Here is a 19,478-nt window from a genome sequence, read left to right as displayed (position 1 = left end):
AATTCATACCGTCACAGTCCAGAATTTTCTGTCTTTTGACTAACTGGGCATAATAGGAACATGGGTTTTCTTTTACCATCTCAGTCTTCATGATTAAAGAAATAAATTCAAGACTGCATTTTCTACTTGTGGTATGCACATAGATAATTGTCTACATCAAAGCATGTTTAGGATGGGTACAATAAGCCTGATGTGATTTAATAACCAATCTTAATTAATTATTCTGAGGAAATGAGTACAATTGGGAAGGAGCCAGCAACAGAAACTATTCATTAGCTTAAAAGCCATAGTCCATAACAGAGTTTTCCACATGTCTGAAGTTGGGGTCTGCATTGGATTTTGAGTGGCTGCCACAGACTCCTTGAGTTGGGAGAGCTCCCCCCAGAAGAAGCAAACATCGTGTGGGATCTAGTGCACTGATAAAGAGAAGGTTATATGGAACCTCTGTGCCTTTTGCCTTTCATAGCTCAAGAGTCTTGGTGAGGCACAAAAATGCAGTATGCTTGCATAAGAATGAGAAGAGCCAAGCACCCTTGATCCTGCCAATCCCTGTTTATTAAGAGTGTTTGCACTTCATAATGACCTCTTTCTATGAGACAAAGTCAGGAGCAAAGTAAAGTCAAGAACTGTCTGCAGAATGGAGTTGTGTTACTTTTGTCAAAAGGCTAATTGCTTTTAAATATGTTCCCAGCATCCTTCAATTATATATTGGAAAGAGCCGGGATGTTTGAGGGGAAGGAAAAAGACTGTGGACACCAGACACATCAGCTGAGGGTGCTGATAAAAGAGAGACCTGGCTCAAGATTGTGAGAAAGGAGTTGTTGCCCATGAGCTGGTCCTGTTCACAACATTTTTGAGTAAGGGAATTATTGAGGCACCTGGCTTCTATCGATTTGGAGCAGGACTTCGGATGGAACTTTTTGGCAAATGTAGACATCTCTGCCCTTGGTAATGCATCAAATCTTATCTGGTCACACCCTTTATCATAAGACCCTTGCCTCAACAAAAGGGAATGAAGTGCTAAATGTAAATTGTACTGGCTGTGGGTGTGCCATTCTTTGTAACAGAAAAGGAAACAACCTTGAAGGCAATGAACTGGATCATCTAAATGTGGCACCACACACGTAAAGACCTTAAGGATTAGTGCTTTTGGTTGCTGAAACAAAGGGATGGACTTTCCTAATTTGCCTGACATATTTACTGGGAATGAGTCCAAGAACTGGCCCATTGCAAAGTGTTAGATGTCACTAAGAAATTCAGATTGCCTGTAACATACTATCACACCAGCTCCTTGTTTCTAAACATGAACTCTGCCTCTCCCACTCCCCACAGTGGACTGCCATGCCTCCACCACTGCCTCTTCATTCTCAGGGCATGATTTTCCATTTGGTTTCACCAAGAAAAGAGAGACCAGTTTTTGATAATTAACCACCTCCTGTCCCCTAACCTAAAAATAATCTGCCACCATGATCTCCCTTACCTCTCTTCCTGTATCATTCATTCCTTCTTTAATTGACTCATTTATCCATTCATTTGACATTCATTGAGATTTCTATGTGCCAGACACTATGCAAGGTGCTGTAAGTGGATGAGTGAATTCGACTCAATCCCTGCTGCCAGGAAAGGAAAGAAGCCCCCTTTCCCTCCCCAAAGTGATTGCTTTGCCTACGCTCTTTCTGGTATTCCTTCGCACTTCCTCGGGGACCATGCCCTCTCAACAGCGAGTCTGGCTTGTATATCTGCAAATAATTCCTCCCACTCTGCTAGCTCTTTCCTATCAGGATTTAAAGGCTTAAGGTTTCTCCTGTATTAAGCAGTAAACAAAATAAAATAAACAAGAATACCCTGTCTTTTTTTCTCCCTGTCATTACCATGGACCCCCCACCCACCCTTCTCTCTTATAATTGAATTTGTTAAAACAGTTGTCTACTCTTACTCTCTGTATTTCCCCTCATCAATTCATTCACAACTTCATGAAATCTAATTCCTCTAACACTTTATGGAAATTGCACTCACAAAGGTGACCAATGCCTGTTTCGGGTGCTTTTTCAGTCCTTACCTTTACCTCTTTCTATTGACCTTTATAGAAAGTCTCCTTCAGCTTTTGTGATTCTACTTTCTCCTGGCTTTCCTCCTCCCTCTCTGGCAATTCCTTCTCTTTATTTTATAGGCTCCTTCATCCCATCTCCCCAGAATTCTAGCCTCTCTAGGGTTTCTTTTCTATTCCACAAAGTTTCCCCTAATAATCATGTCTACCCCAGAGTCCCCAACAAACCATCTGGACACTGATTGCCCCAAATCTGTATCTCCAGGCCAGGTGTTTCTTCTAAGCTCGAAATCTATACTTCAAACTGAGCCCTTGTGTTCTCTAGACACTCGAAATGCAACATGGGCAAAGCTAAACTTAATATGCTCACTGCCCTGAAATGTGTTCCTCCACTAATTGTCCTCATTTGGGCAAATTACACTATCCAATTAATAATAACAGTACCTAGCGTTTATCATTTCCATGTTCCAGGCACCATGCATGGTGCTTTATATGGATTTTTTCACTAAATCCTAATAGTTACCTTGAGAGATAGGTCCATTATTAGTGTCCTTTTTACAGGATGTGCAAAGTGAGCCAAATTAACTGGCTCACATCTCGTAGTCAGTGGCCAACCCTGGCTCTGCTGTAGTGCACGGGACTCCAGAATGCAGACTGTCAACTATCACACTACTTTCTCAATGGCTCAAGGGACTTATCTTTGATTCTCTGTCCCACTTTCTGCACATCTACTCACACAAACTCTATTGATTAGATTCTAAATGTATCTCTTTCTCTCTGTTCTTACTGCCATTTACCTTATAATGTGAAGCCTGTGTAGAGTCATTCAGATTATACCATCCATATTGTTGCAGCCCTCTCCTAGCTAATGCCCTTGACTTTGGTCCAATCCTTTGCCTACAAGAAGACAGCAATCTTCCTCAAGCACAAATCTGATGATAATATGCCTCATCTTGCAATCTTCTGATGACTTTGCATAGCCCTTAGAATATTGTTTAAATCATTCAATATCTTAGATAAAGATTTTGTTTCTTTGTCCCTGCCTGTCTCATTAGACTCATCTTTTGTTGTCCAGTCTTAATGAGCTATATGCATTTCTCTGGGTTGATGGCATTCTTTCTGGACTCCCAGCCTTCCCCTGTATAGTTCCCACTGCATGAACCATCTTCCTTCCCTTCTTCACCTACAAAACTTCTATTAATTTACAAGGTGAAGCGTAAGAGTCCTCTTTTCCAGAAAGCCTTTCTGATGCCCATCTGCCCCTAAGCCATCTAGGTCAGTAGAACAGAATACCACTGTGCTTTTTCTGATGATAACATTTATTCCTTTGTAGCTTTAATTATTGGTTTACTTTCCTGTTTTTCCTACTAGACTGTGAACTTTTTGTGAGCAGGAACTGTAACTTGTTCATGTTTGTATCCTAGTCCCTAACACAGTGCCTGATATATAGTAGATTTTCAATTAAACCATAGATGAGCAGGTGCAAATCTGTCCTTACTTCAACTCTTTTCCTATTCCATATGAAAACACACTGAAGGGATTGTAATAATTTAACAAGGAAAACATCTCCACTGTGTACTGCAGTTGGTTGATACAAAAGTATTGATTTGATTGCTCTTAATTAATTTAATAGAGAAATAGCTGGAGATCCATCCTAGCACTTTATAGTTTCTGGTTAAATATTTCTCCTGTAAATTCACCCTGAATCTGAGCCCATTACCATCTTTCCTGGTAGAACAGAAAATATTTCAGTGCCCGTTTTTTTCTCCCGCCCTCCCTCATCCACATTTTCTGTATGCATAATCTTCTACATTTGCCAGGTCGAATCAGTCACAAAGCCGAACTCCAATCAGAGCAAGATGGCAGGGCATCAGTCCTTCACAGTACTGGAGGCTCCAGTTACTTGACTTTACAAATGATCCTTAAAAATTCATGGGGTGCTCTGCCTTTACCCTGCTTCTGTTCTCTCTCACTCTCAAGATGGTGCTGCCTTTCTCACTGAGTCACGGCCGCCTTCCCTAAGCTCAGAGCTTCTGCCTGCAGAAAAAATGCTGAGTTCTCCCAGAGCCATAAATCCCGATAGAGCTCCAACGCCGAAGTGCAGAATGGAGAGGCACAGGATGCTTCACCTACTTGCAGTCACTACACAATTATGCTCAGGCGAGCTATCCTAGAGGGACAGCCTCAAGTCACCGGTGCTGCTTATGAAAGGTTGCAGGATTTTCTTTTCCAAAATGACTTTTTTTCTATTTTTATTTCACCTAAACAGGGCTGTCAGGGGTTTTGCATTATTCATTCTATTTTGTGCGCACATTTAGTCTTGTCTAATTTTCAGAGAGAATTTAATTTGTAGTTTAAGTTCTTATGCACCTTGCATGCAGCTATGAAGAGCTGTGTTTGACTCTGGTGGCAAGGCCATGACTTCCCAGATTTAGATAAATCCACTTACTCTTATAACGGAAACTTCTCTCTCTCCTTGGCTCATTCTTCTTTCTTTATTTTCCCTCCCAACTGGAGGCAAAGCATCTATTATAATTCTGCCTTTGGCCCTCTGGCCATGTTCCAAGAGGGGAAAATAGGTCTTTTTATACAGCAAAGACTCCAGTCCTCTTCCAGCCTCCTAATTATAAAGATTCCTCCAGAACTCAGTTTTTGTTAGTCTGTCCTTCCCTCTCTTTAGATTCAATCCAAATTACACCTTCTTTCCATTATTCTAATGACCTCTGAAGGCACATATTTGATCCTGACCACTCCATTCACAATGTAAAAACTTCCAAATCCTAAACACAATGGAAAAATGATCCTCCTCTGACAGTGAAGATTTCGGACAGTGCTTTTGACATCTCTCCCTCAATGTTTCTCTCAATTTCACCATTTGCAGGCTTCAGAAAAGAACTGCCAGAGTCATATTTGACCCTTCCAGCATCCTCATCCTTTACACCCAGTCCTTACCCGTTCAGTCATTTATCAGTATGTCCCGAGGCACCACAACAGGCAGTGTGGACACAAAAACGAACCAGATAATGTTGCCGCCAGTGTGGGACACATGATCTGGTGGCAGAGACATCTGAACAAATTATTACATCAACACAGTGTGCTGCACAGATGTGAGAACAAAATGCTGCTGAGGGGAGGGAGAAACCTCAAACACTTGCTGCCAGTGGGCTCTGGAAAGCCTGCTCCGAGAGGAGATCAGTGAGGGGCGGATTAGAAGTAACAGGTCCAAGAAGGAGCTGCAGAAAGCTTCCAGCTCAGGGTTTGCATGCTGGCTTGGACCCATGACAGAGCGGGTCAGTTTAGGAAACTGCTCCTGGAATGGGGTGCTGGGGATTGAAGGTGGGTTTGGGAGAGTAGAGAGCAGATCATAAATGTCCCAGTATACCGTAATAATGATGCTGCAGTTATGCCTGTAAGACACAGGATATTGGTGATTCCAGGCATCATAGGGATGTTATCAAGTGTGCATTTTAGAGGATCTGAGCAACACTCTTGGGGATGACCCAGAGGAGGGAGATTAAGGGCTGGGAGACTGGTTGAGAAGCCCGGGCAAGAGCCTGGCAAGGCAGGAGCCGGCCTCCCCATCTGCAGCGCAGAGGGGCAATGAAACACAGGTGCGGAGGAAGCAGTGATAGAGAGAAGACAGATGTCAGACAGGGGAGAACTTTCAGTGGAAAACGTTGCAGGTATAATGGTATGAGGAAATCAGGAAGCTTTGAAATAGGCATTTCAAGCACAAAAAGAAGGAACTGCTTATGGTCCTGTACAGGGACAGAGGTCACCAAGGCTGGAATGGAAACTCCAAGGGCGGCTGAGCAGCTTTGTACAGCATGCACTCTTCCGTGGCATCGCCCAATGGAGAGACCAGGGAGCCGCCAGCTAGGTTCTAGTGGGGATGTTGTGCTGGGTTCCTGGTCTCATCGATCCATTCCCAGCCTGTGTGTCCTCCACAGTTATATCCAATGTCTCACTAACATGGACCTTTGGCTCACATCTAGCTCATCTCATCACTGTTCTTCAGACAGAACACACATTTTTAAATTCTGGGCTTTTTTCTCCTATGGATAATACTGCCACATATTTCCCTTCTCCCTCTTTTATCTGGGAGAACCTCTGTTATCTCCCCTCTGTAACCCTCTTAAATCCTCTGGACCCCTTTCATCCTACCAGCTCCAGGAAACTTACTTAAACCTCCACCAATCCTACCTTTATTTTCTTTTTTCTTGCCCTTATGGTTGATATTGTATCAGCTCTGGAGCAGGAGTGTGGGTTCAAATCCTGGCTTGCCACAGCCAGCTGTGTGACCCAGAGAAGGACACTTAGCAGCCCCTGATGACTTTGGATCCTCTTCTATAATTAGTTACTACTTCCCATGATGGTTGTGAGAATTTAATGAGTTAGTTCAAATAAAAGAGTACAGAATACATAGTAAAAAGTCAGTGACACTTAGCTTCTGTTATGTGTGTGAGTTTTATATTGCACTTATATTTCTCTCTGGGCACGTAGTAGGAACTCAGGAAGTATTTACTAATTTGATCTCATTAATATGCTGTTAGATGATCCTGGAAGATCTATCACTTTTATAACCTCTTAAATTTGTCTTCTTTGGGAAAGAATTACCCGTTTATATTTTTGCTATGTCATGAAAAAGGAGGGAGTAACTGACATTCCAAATATAGCATACAATTTAAATATAGTAAATAAGAATTACTGAATACTTCTTATGGACTAGGCATTGCCTCACAAGAATCTTATGAGTGGGTATCATTAGTATCCTATTTTACATATGAACAAACCGAAATATCAAGAAGTAAAATAACTTATCCAAAGTAAAAGAGCTGGGACTTATGTTGTTCTTTCTTTCTTTTTCTTTTTCCTGTTTTAGAGAGAGAGAATGAGCAGGGAAGAGGGATAGAAGCAGAGAAAGAGAGAGAAAATCCCAAGCAGGTGTGGAGCTGGACGCAGGGCTTGACCATGACCCCGGGATCATGACCTGAGCTGAAATCAAGAGTTGGATGCTCAACTGACTAAGCCACCCAGGTGTCCCTATGTGTTTCTGACTCTAGAGCTCACGCTCACCTACCTTCCAATATATGTCCAATATACGGGACCTGTTGATCCAACTGCAGCCCAAGGTTGAAACGTGAGATGCACAGAGAGGTGTGGTAGCGTAAAGAGTGGGGATGGCTTTACAGGTGGGAAAAAATTGCATGAGCAAGGTTGCAAAATATAAATGAGACTGGTGTGTGCGGGAGAATCTGGTATGACATGCCTGAATCTATGGGGAAGGAATGAATACAGATAAGTCTGCTCTTTTTTGTCCTGTGCAGGTGACTCTTACTCTGTGGGAGGCTTGCTTTCCAGCCTTAAGCACACTGTTCACCACTCTCTGTTGCCTCTTCTGCACACTGTACAGCCTAACCTTCTATTTTTCCAACTGTCTTTAGTGGCGATCTTTGATATTTCACTAGAAGTTCCTTAAGATAGTGACTATCATTGGTCTTCCAGAGCAATCCCCGGCATGAAATTGGCACTCAATAAATGTTTTTTGAATTGAAGAAATAATGGATAAAACAAAGCCAAAATAATGATGAAAGGGTCAGACTTTAGAGAGTTTTAAGAGCTAGTCAGAGGATATTGGGGATATTCCTTTTGAAAGAAAATGATGTGTGCAAATTGTTTTAGGAAAATTAGTCACATAGGGACGGTCAGATAGATTTATTCTCATTTTTATATCTCTGCTGACATTGTTTTCCTTCCCTGAGGTGCTATCCCCCTGCCTCTCTGCCCATTCTGTCCAGTGCAACTCTTTCATTACAGAGGGTATTTCAAAGGCTCATTGGAAAGCCAACAGGATTTTGTATAAAAGGTAAATTATTACTTGTGTCTTCCATATTTCTAAATTAGCCTATCCTGTCTGGGAGGGGAAATATTCATAAAAAGCCTTGTCTACTCACATAGTCACCATCATACTGGGTAGTTGCTTGTGTGGCTACTTTAGAATAAAAAAGGGATTCAGTAGGGGTGCGGGGCTGGCTCAGTCAGTGGAGCATGCGACTCTTGGTCTTGGGGTTATGGGTTTGAGCCCCATGTTGAGTGTAGAGATTACTTACAGTGAAATAAAATAATTTTTTTAAAAAAGGGGATGCAATGAAAGGCAAGAAAATTGTAATTAAAAGCAGAGAAGACTGTAGCATAAATCCACAACAATTTTTCATGGAGCAAAATAATATTGGAATTGACCAAGCCCCAAAGTAAATGTGCATGTACTCTTTCACACTTTCATTCATTATATATGTAAAATTACATATGATACACACACACAAGTGTGCTGAAAAATACTTAACAGCTGGCTTGCCACAGAAAAAGGGGAAACACTGAAGTGTCATACTTGCTGATTTCTGTAGTTAAAAAAAAAAACAAAACTACACCCATGGCCAATTTTAAGCAACCAGTGTGGCCAACACAGAGTTGGGAAGACACGCTAACAACCTAGTCTTCCAAAGCCTGTATTTTTTGGCTGTAACACGCAACTACGTATACAGACTTTTGGAAGTCTGCTCTGTGCCAGACACAGTGCTGAGGTCACTGAGGATACAAGACCCTACTCTTAAGGATGTTTGTGGCAGTAGGAAGCTGGACAGACTAACAATAATGATGCTAAGAATTACTAAACCAGCAGTATATGCAAATCATTATGGAAACATAGCTAGAATACCTAACATACATAGTTACAGCTAGGCATTAAGTTATATAAATTTGCCTGAGAAATTCAGGGAAGGCTTGGTGGGGTAGCTGGGGGTACCATTTGATCTGAGACTCAAAAGATCATTGCGAGTTTGCCAGATGAAGGGCATTCTGGCTGAAAGAACAAGTTCAGAGAGCTACAAATAATTCAGTATCACTACAGCATAAAGTATAAGTTAGGAGAGCCACAAGAGAATAAGCTGAAAACATAGGAAGGAGGCAGGATCTTACTTGTTAATGCTAAGATGTTTAAATTGTAGACCTCAGGGAACCATATAAATCACTTGGATAACATATCTCTGTGTTAGAGCAATCCCCTAGTGAGCAGTGTACAGAATGATTTGGGAGAGATTGGAACTAGAGCCTGAGAGGCTGCTGAGGTGTGTGCTGAATTCGAGCAAGTGGGCAGCGGCGAGGGAGGACAATGGTGGTGTGAACGAGGTATGTACAATATGAGAATTTGGAGCTAGAACCACTCAGACTTGGGTATACAGAGCAGAAGGCACCTTAGAAGGACTCCCGGATTTCTGGGTTGGGACTCTCAAATAAGAAAGAAAGAGGAAGGTAGAGGTTATCAAGAAAAATAATGGGTTTAGTCTCAGACATATTGGATTTGATGCACTTACATGATGTCCATAAAACAATAAAGTGTTTGCTAGAGCTGCGTGCTGCAGACTCATAACTGAGCACGGATAAAAGCAGGGAGAATTACAAAGGGCAAGGTTGTGGAGGCAAGAAGGGAGTCAGATGCAACAGGGTCAGGCGACCTTCATTGGACAACTGCTTTCTGTTGCCCCACTGCAACGACACCAGCTCTAGACTGTTCTGTCCCTGAACCTGCCCAGCCATCTCCCAGCCTCTGTTCTGTTGGGGTCCGTTCCTTCTTTCTCTCCTGGTCTTCTTGGTGTGGCTTTTAGACCTTCTGTCCATCTTTACAGGCTCAACTCAATGCCACATACTCCAGAAAACCTGCCTCCTTTCTCCCTCATTTCACCTCTCCCCTCCTGATGCTGTGCCTTCTATCCAGAACATGATGGGCTGCTCAGGATAGTGTGTGCACATCGTCAATAGTGAGCTCCTTGAAGGTGAAGAGTTCGTCTCTCTATGTCCCTGTAGCCTCCACACTTAGGACAGTGTTAGGTGCTTTTTGGATTATGAATGGATGTTTCATTAAAGTGAGGAAGATATCAAATATAAAATGCCCTACTGCACAACTTTGCTTAGTGTTGACCTTGCTCTAGCTTTATATTTCTCACCCTCCCCCAACCCATAAAGAAAAGGTAAAGGAGCCTAAAGACATGGTGCCAGCCCAGCCTTCCTGTGTCTGGAGCTTGGGATATCTGCTCGCAGCTTGAAGAATTCACAAAAGGCTACGTAAAGAAATACAGTTTGTCATGATCAAGGCTAGCTGATTTTAAGGTGTGCTTGTGTGTGTGTGTGTGTGTGTGTGTGTGTATGGCCAAATTAAGAATGCTGTAGGGGTACATAGGAGGCATATAGGAAATTTTATTTTTCTCTACTGATGAAATTATGGCTCAAAGCTGCAAATATAAAACTAGGAATAAACAATGTTCATCTAACCAAGGGACACAAAGCACATAACTGCAGGGGATTTTCAATGAGTTGGTTTATGGGGTATGTACAGAGTCTTTCCTTATACAGGATGTGAATGGGAAAATAGAAGGCTATTCTTTGATAATAAAAATAAGATGGCTCACTTAGATACCTGTGTGCCAAGTGACAACAATCGTATTTTCTTCCATCTTCGAGACCTTTATACTATGAAGGATATAATTGATCCCAGACAAATGAAGCAAATAAAACAAATAGAAATCAAAAAAGGAACTGTGGAAACAGTCACAGTAAAACTTGAGAAACCCCTGATTTAGGCTTAACGCTGAAGGGTTTAGTACCATTAATTTGCCTGATAAGATTAGCCATTGATGAAGCTGCCTAGACAACTTACAGGATTTTATGCTTCCAAATACCAGCACTACTGCCTGATATTATACCATTATGCCTTCTTTCCCTCCCTTAAGACCCTTCCAATGTCTTAAAGGATTTTCCTTGTTCAAGGTGTTTTCTTTAAAAAGTAAGTAGCACATTGGGGGGCCTGACTCTCGGTTTCGGCTCAGGTCATGATTTCACGATTCTGTGAGTTTGAGCTCCCCATGGGGCTCTGTGCTAATGATGTGGAGCCTGCTTGGGATTCTCTCTCTCCCTTTCTGTCTGCCCCTCCCCTGCTCACACTGTCTCTGTCTCTCTCAAAAGTGAATAAACTTTAAAAAAACCCCAAAACACCTTTAAAAAAAAGTAAATAGCACTGGAGGCAGGAGTTGGAGGGAGGAATGAGGAGAAGAGAAAAGACACATTTAAGCCCTTTCTTTATCTCAGTTTTCCATTTTCCAGGAGCCCATCTCACTACTGGAGTGTGCCAAGGGGCTGGAGATCAGTGAGAAAGGACAGACAGGAGGGAAGGGTAGTGGAGGGGACAGGTGGAAGGAGCTAAGATGAATTTTGTCACATGCATCTCATTGGATTTGGACAAGGAGTCTGTGAGTAATTGTTATTCCCCTTTTATTGATTAAAAAAAATCAAGACTAAGAGAAACTTACTCAGTCTTACCCATTTTCTTTTACTCTGCTATTCTCCTTGAGAATATTAATTTCAACATTTTATGTAAAGGCAGAGTATAAAATTTTATGTATATATATGTATTTCTGTATTTATATACAAAAGATCAAGTGAAAACATAAGGAAAAGAATATAAGCACGTGCTAATAAACTATGGTTTGGGGAGGTGGAGTAAGAGATGCCTTTTTCTTAATCCTAGTTTTCCGTGTTTTCCATAATATGCATGATTGCTTTTATATCATCAGCAGCAATAACAGTAGCAACAACAACAAAAGGCATGTATCACTTTAAAAAGGAAAGCTGTGGGGCACCTTGGTGGTTCAATCAGTTAAGCATCCAACTTAGGCTCAGGTCATGATCTCGTGGTTCATGAGTTCGAGCCCCGCTCCGGGCTCTGTGCTGACAGCTCAGAGCCTGGAGCCCGGTTCAGATTCTGTGTCTCCCTCTCTCTCTGCCCCTCCCCTGCTCACGCTCTGTCTCTGTCTCTGAATAAATAAATAAATGTTAAAAAAATTTTTTAAAAAGGGCAGCTTTGTTTCTTGGGCTAGCAATGTTCCTCTGGTAAGGTAGAAGGCTGGTAAGAAATGTATGGAAACAGAGACTGGTATTTTAAAGGCTTCTTTAGTCAAATAAAACCCATAACAGAAAATTTGCCATAAACTCAGAGCTTCTATTTGGACTCTGTTCCACAGTTTTCCCACCAGAGAAAAGAGAAACTAATTAGAGCCACTGAATGCAAAAGAAAACTGGTAGCCTGATCCACACAATGTTCTGAGCACCCCTGCATCCTATGGAAAGTAAATGCTTGTACTGAATGTGTGTATCTGTAGTACAGTCCATTACCAAGATGTTTCTGTGCCTCCAAAGTACCGAAGGATCCAATCAATTCTTTTGAAATATACAGCCAGTAATAGAGATATTTTATCTACACAATGCTCCACATGGGAATTGGCACTGTGTGAAGAGAGCTGAAATGTGACAAATGGGACCATTTAAACCTTATCTCCTCAATATCAAAACACCCAATTATAAAGCAAAAGATTTAGTCAATCAGAAAAATATTTTTTCTACACAGGCCCAAGCCTTGATTTTGAGTAATTTATTTCATTGAATTTACCAAATATTTAGTCGGTTTCCTAAAATATATTTGAATCTCTAAATAATAGGGGGGGGGGGGAAGATATGATCTGGATTTTCTGCATGGGGGATAAAAGTTGAAGACAAACGAAAATGCACGTTTGTCCCTTACATATAAATGCTCATTTATTTACTTTTTAAATAGAGATCTCTTAGGCTATGCATATTTGACTTTAATAACTTGGTTTGAAAGACCTGGCCCAGACAGTGTATTTATTAAAATGTAAATTAAACTTGCCGGAAAGAAAAAAAATGCAGACAAAATATGGAATAAAAGACCCTGGTCATAGTAGGTGGAGGTTTGAACCTTTCGAAGATTTAAGAAAAGGACAATTTTAGAAGAGAAAAAGGCCAAACGAAAGGTGCATTGATTTTGGACAAAACGGGCCCCCCTGCATGGCTCTCACTCCCACTCATCGATCAGGGCAACTTGCATCTTCTAGGCTCAGAGCCCTGATGCTGTGTTGTCTCCAGCCAGTGTGTCCTCTATGTTCACGCTTCACCCTTTCTTTCTTTGAAACATCTCTGGTTCACACCTTACTTTAAGTTCTCCTGATAGAGAATCTTACTACCTCATGCCTGAATCACTACCACCCATTTCCAAAGTGGTCTTTCTGCCAATGGTCTCCTGTTTCATCCACACATTGATCACCCCCCTGAATCATGCTGCGGACTGCTGCTCTCTGCTCACCACCCACAACTCCCTTCTCTGCCTGATAGTTGGGATCCTCCACAGCCCCTTCTCTGTCTCTTAACCACATACATACACACACACACACATTAATACAATCTTTCTTTTTACTGCTCCCCCAAATACATCACTCATTTTAATCAACCAAATCACTTAATACCATAAAAATCCCACTCTGTGTGCCCTTCCTTGTCTCCTTTCAAAACCCATAACATTCTCACCCCAGCCAGGCCCTTTCCTGTGTGGAGTGCTGTCCTCTTAACTTTTACTTTGCAAAGGAGCTCCATTCTTTCAGAGCCTTTTCAAATGCCACCTCTTCCAGGAAGCCTTCTCTGATCCCTTTAGCCCCATAATTTCCTTTCTTTTCTCTGAATTGCCATCACATCTGTAATCAAGACTGAATTTCATGACATATTACTTAAATGCACTTCTATTGATTTATATGCCATCCTGTGTTTCTCAATGAGGGCGTTATTGGCATTTGTGACAGGGCACTGCTTCAACGCGCAGGCCTGTCTTGCACATGTCAGGACATTTGATGCCTGTCACTCTTGAATGCTATCAGACAGTGATGTTATTGTGACAAACCCAAATGCTCCGAATACATTCCCAAATACCTTCGTTATTCAAAAGTTCCTTAGAGAGGGTACTATATCATATACACATCTGTTCAACAACTAAGCTGTTTAAATGGTGACTGTATATAGTATTTTAAAGAACAAATCTTTATTTCTCTTACAGTTGCCCACAGATTACAAAACTAGGAAGGAGGCTAACTGACAGTCAGGTGTTAATCACTGTTCCATTTCATATGATGTTTTGTTGAACCCTCATACCAAGCCTGGATGCTATTTATCTTTATTTTATAAATGAGGAGACTGAGGCTCACAGTGTTCTGCTTATTCAATGTCATCCTGTTTGATTAGGGCCCTGGCATTTAAGCCCAGGATTGTTTGGGACCAAATCTTCAACTTTGTCTCCTACGCCCAACCTGTATAAAGAGACTATCTGTAATAGCTTTGAAATAAGAGTGTGAACATGTAACATAATTAACAATTTAAAATAGGTACTAGTGACTATAATTGAAAAGAAGCACATTAGTGCAAACATTTTTTTTAGAATTTATAACAAGAATGTAAATTGGAGTCTAATGAACAAATTTACTCGCTGACCCCCTTTGCTGCAGACATTAAACCATGTTTGATCTCTAATTGAGATGTACATATTCTTTACTTTCTTAATGTATTTGTTAATGTTTGTCTTAGCAGATGGACAGCAGATCTCTCTAAATTTTGCTTAATCAAGTTTTGGGTAATGGATGGCCAAACATGCCCTGTATTAGCTGGCATTGCTGGACCCAAAGCAATAGGGATCTAAGAGCTGGCACTTCCCACATCTTCTCTGTCTAGTATCGAGGTATCTTCAGTAATAAATGTTCTATAAATCAAATCTCACAGTATCATGTAAAATGATACTCCTTTTAAATTACAGTTTCTTATGTATGCCATGCATATCTACAACACCTGTAATTATTAGTAGCTCACTTCAGTGTGTGCCCATATGTCCAATTAAAATTCTTCATATCTCAACGAACCTAGAGTTTAGGAAGTAATAGCATATATAATCTATATGCATACTTTTTAAAGCATGCTTCCTCAGTTTCTATCTATGCACACAGGAAGAACTGCATTTCATACAGGGAAAGAGAGAGAGAGCCAGTACTGTTGATTTCAAGTTTTCTTTTTCAGCCATGAGAATAAATGTTTACCATGTGTTTATTGTGTTTAGCAGAGAAGGGAAAGGAAATGAAGGCTAAGTTCATATGTAAATAGAGTTGAACGTGTATGTGGTATAAAGGTATTTCATTCCTATATTGTCTTATAAGCCTTTTCTACTGTAACAAAGTTGCACTCCATTCACTAGTAAAACCACTATTCAACCGTAACCACATCCACATTTGGTGATCTGAAAGCATAAAGGGATTTTTAGTTATGCTTACCAGGAAAAACAGACATATAAAAAAATAAATCATTCTTTGTGACAAACAAATTGAGCTTGGTGTTAGCCTTTTTATCAGAACATTTCCTGAGCAAAGTGCTTTTTCAGCTTCTGCATGCTGGGATACTTTGCAGGGAGCTGGGGGAGAGGGTGATAGAAACTTTCCCCACTAAAACTAGGAAGTCCAGGAACTGAACCCCTCTCATTTATATATCTCAGTGAACAACTGTAGAATTATTGCTTTGACTCATCTTTTCTCAAACTACCTTATCAAATCTTTGTCATGTAATAGAACTTTTAAAGATATCCAGAAGCCACAAATGGTGTATTTTGATAACATTTCCCAGAGAGTCACAAACATTTTAAAGGTGGATTTCTAGAGTTTCTGTTTATATTTCCCTCTATCCTAACAGCACCTAAACCGATACCTGCTGCTATGCACATTTTCCCCACCTATTTTTAGGTCTTTACTTGCTTTAGAGATGGATTTAATATCTAAAGCAGAAGCTTCAACTGTGAAACATTTGCATGACTGTATTTTCTTTTTGCCATCAGCTAAGTAAGGCAAAGTGGACCCCATCCTGCAAGGGACTCTATCCCACATTTCTTCTGTGGACTTGGAGGCTTTGGTTTGCTTACCTGCTTCCTTGAAGATACTGTGCTGTTGAAACATCTATTAGAGGTCTTTGAATTCATATTCTTGTTCTGGTAGGTTGAGTCATTTTTCCATGTCTTAGAGTTTTCTTTAGGATCTGAAGGAATGGGATTTAAGAAGAGGATCCTAGCTATGAATCCATAGAGGACGGTGGCCAGTATCATCGGCACAACATAAAAGACACCAAAGTCCATTAGGTAAATAGGTGAGTAGTAATTCCTGGAGATCTTGTAGCCACAGGACACCACAATAGCATCTTTGTAGGTGCTAATATTGAGATCCAGCAAGAAGAACCAGAGCATACAGTAAATCGATGTGAAAGCCCAGACAAAGATGATGATCTTTTTGGCTCTGGAAAATGTGCAGAGAAACTGGGCTTTGATGGGGTGACAGATTGCTATGTACCTCTCAATGGTAAAGGCTGTGATGGAACAAGAGGAGGCATTAATGCCCAAGTACTGGAGGTAAGTGATGCAGAGGCATCCCACATAGCCGTAGACCCAGGACCCATAGATACTGTCTGTTATGTTGGGGAGGCCAGCAGCCACCAGGACCATGAGATCAGCTACTGCCAGACTCACCAGGTAGCAGTTTGTGGGGGTCCTCATGTGCTTGGTTCTCATGACCACCAGGACCACCATGATGTTGCCCACGATGCCCAAACCACAAATAACGAGCACAAGGAAGATGGTGACCACTTGGTATTCTAGGGCCACCACTGCTCTGGGTTGAAGCTGTGTTTGGTTCAGTTCACTTACTGTCTCGTTTTCCATCTTTAGTGACTTGAAGTTTCTCTGAAACACTTCTCAAAACATCCTCTTCCTGGTGTTCTGCCTTTATCTCAGTGGTTCTCTCCCCCTGTGAAGAGTTATAGTCCAAATTCATCACCGTTTCAAATGGGGCCAGTCACTGACAGTAGCTCTCTCTTCCGCTACTTTCACCTCTCGTGTTTCTACAGTAACAGGGCTCACATGTACTTCTGAAAACTCCTTTTAAGGCAACCCTCGTGTAGGAAGGAGCAACTGTTTTTTGACCAGCTTAATAAGAGGCACCTATTTCCTCTTAATGGAGAAAAAGCTCGTAAGAGAAACAGAGAAAGCTCCCTATTTTGAAAGACTGCCCAGAAGGAAAAACTGAATGATATCTGCTCTCGCTGAAAAAGAAATACAAAGAGACCTCTTAGATGCTTGGGAAAAGTGTAAAGAAGAAAAATGTACCAGGGGGAAAAGGCTCAGTGATGAAGCTTGGTAGGATTTTAGCGTTTGCCTCCTTTGCTCTCTGAGGGTGGGAGGGCTTGGCTACAAAATAGCAAGTCTTTGAGCCTCCATTTCCCCATGCCCCCTGCCCTGCCTTCCCAGTAGAGGCCAATTTCTTCTCTTACCTTTTCCTCTGTGGCGCTGCCTGCTTTCTCCAGGTGGATGAAGCAGTAATAAGTCCAAGTTTCCAATCCTGCAGGAGGTCTCGTCTACTTTGTTGACGGGGATACCATTTAGCAGCGCTCAGTCTTCAGACCTGCAGTTCCTCTAAACCCTTGCAGTTCTTTCCAACTGCTGACAGACCACACAGCCGCAGCAGGAGCAGCGGCAGCAACAATGAGGCTGTCGAATCATAGAGCGTCCCCTAATGAGCACACATGCTCTCTCTCTCCCTCCCTCCTCACCCCCCCCCCCCCCCCGCTCTCTGACACACACACACACACACACACACACACACACACACACACGCCGGCCAGCCAGTCCTCACTGATTCAGAGTCTTCTCCCCTTGAAGGATTTCCTTTTAAACATGCTGATGACAGGGTCTTCCGTCTCTCTGGAAGGCTGAAATCACAAGCAAGGGTTCCAGAGGCAGCTGGGACTGTAGTCTCTTCTAGTCTAAGTGCCACAGGAATTCCAGTACCTGAGAAGCCCTGAAATATGTTCACACTCCCTGTGTGTGATGGGACTTCCGGGAGAGCAAATCCTTCTCCGTCCAGACACAGCCCTTGAAGCTTGAAATATCTGTCCGAACTGAAACCAACTTCTTTCTCCACTATGGAAACCCTTAAACTATTTCTCCAGTGAACCAGTGAAATTGGCTCCCTCCTCTCATATTACATGAATGGAAAATGAGTTAAAATTGATTTTAAGCCATGGCAGCTGTGATCTTCTGAGGCTTATAAAAATCAGTTTTTAAAAAATTCTTTGAGCTAAAAATATTGATTTACACCTACATATGATCTGTTAAGTTTGTTTTTCAACTCTGGCTCTGCATAACTTCTTAGAATCTCTCTAACTGCTCTGGGTGCCTTTTCCCTATTCATCCACTTCTGGTATGCCAACCACACGTACTACTACCCAGCAACGTTTTGTGTTCATTTATTTCCAGGTGGAAAACGCATCCTGTGGAAATCTAGGCCAGGGCAACTCTGGTACCACACCTCTGAAACGAAACTTCATGGTTCCATCTCTTTCTTTCTTTTTCTTTCTTTCTTTCTTTCTTTCTTTTTTTCTTTCTTTTTTTTTTTTAGAAAACTGTACTTCCACTTGATTTTTATTTCTCTAAAATCCTTATGGTTTTTTTTTATAGAGGCTCAGAAAACATGTCTCCCTTCCACAGGCACCAACCTAATACACCAAACGTTAATGTTGGTCCACTCTTATTTATTAACTGACAACGAAAAACAACCCTTAACCAAATTCCCTGTATGGTAAATGGTTTGATTCTCTGTTTTAAGATGTTTAGATGTTCTTCTTTCTAGATATCAATGGAAGTGTAGATTTTGAGTATACAGAACCATGGGGTGATCAAAGCCATGTTCAATGCTAGGTACCAATAAGATGCAGGGGAACTTCTGGATCATATTGAGTAATTTCACTCTCTGAACCACCGAGTGCTCCTTGACTATCTCCTTCTCTTTTCAAATCATCATATTACAAATTAATAACCCATGACCCAGATTCAGCTTTGAGGCATTTATTGTTTGGCTCATACATTGTAGGCTCAAGTGTGATTTAAAATAATTAAATTATTGTCTACTTTTCAAAATTGGGAGATTGTGTACTAAATCTGAATTTCCGTCTCTCATAAAAATTAGAAAGATCTGGCAAATGTGGGCCCACATTCCTGAATAGAAATAACCACCTGGAGTTGAGTAGTGGTTGTGGGTGGTAATTTGTGGGGGTCCTTGATACAGGATGTGCCCTCTTCTATTATCCTTACTCCATACTTGCTCCCTATTGTCTGTCACACAGTCCAGCTTCACTTAGTAATCACACACACCTGGCCTCTGTAACCATCTGCGTCTTGGTTCCTTATCATAAGCAAGTTCCTTAGAGTATGAGCCAAATACACGTTCCTTCACCATGAGTAGGATTTCTGCTGGCATTATAGTTTCTTCCTCCAACTTGTTTAGCAGACTGGACAGGAGATGCCCTCCATGCCTCTCTTTCTGGACTAGAGGACAGAGATTACTCTGAGCACCCCTTTTCTTGCTTAGCCATTTACATTCTGGAATAAAAAATGCTTTCTAAGGAGAAGGCATTGCCTCCCTACTCTGCCCCAATGTCACCATCTCCAACCCAAAATACCTTT

The 19,478-nt window shown here is 41.5% G+C and overlaps 1 protein-coding gene across 1 annotated transcript in view; it reads right to left on the bottom strand.

Annotated features, from left to right (window-relative positions):
- TRHR (thyrotropin releasing hormone receptor) overlaps nucleotides 1–17,850 on the bottom strand; it is a 48,376-nt gene extending 30,526 nt beyond the window's left edge. The window contains exons 1-2 of the mRNA XM_060611161.3: nucleotides 17,288–17,850; nucleotides 15,891–16,764 (exon numbers count right to left, since the gene is read on the bottom strand). Coding sequence (XP_060467144.1) covers nucleotides 15,891–16,679 — 789 coding nt within the window. The 5' untranslated portion in view covers nucleotides 16,680–16,764; nucleotides 17,288–17,850. The remainder of the gene's footprint in view (nucleotides 1–15,890; nucleotides 16,765–17,287) is intronic.
- Between the last annotated feature and the right edge of the window lie 1,628 nt (nucleotides 17,851–19,478).

Source organism: Panthera onca, chromosome F2 (genome assembly GCF_046562875.1).
Source record: "Panthera onca isolate mPanOnc1 chromosome F2, mPanOnc1 haplotype 2, whole genome shotgun sequence".
NCBI classification, from domain to species: domain Eukaryota; kingdom Metazoa; phylum Chordata; class Mammalia; order Carnivora; family Felidae; genus Panthera; species Panthera onca.
The sequence above is the reverse complement of the archived record's forward strand: the minus strand, read 5'-3'. Positions and strand labels throughout refer to the sequence as shown.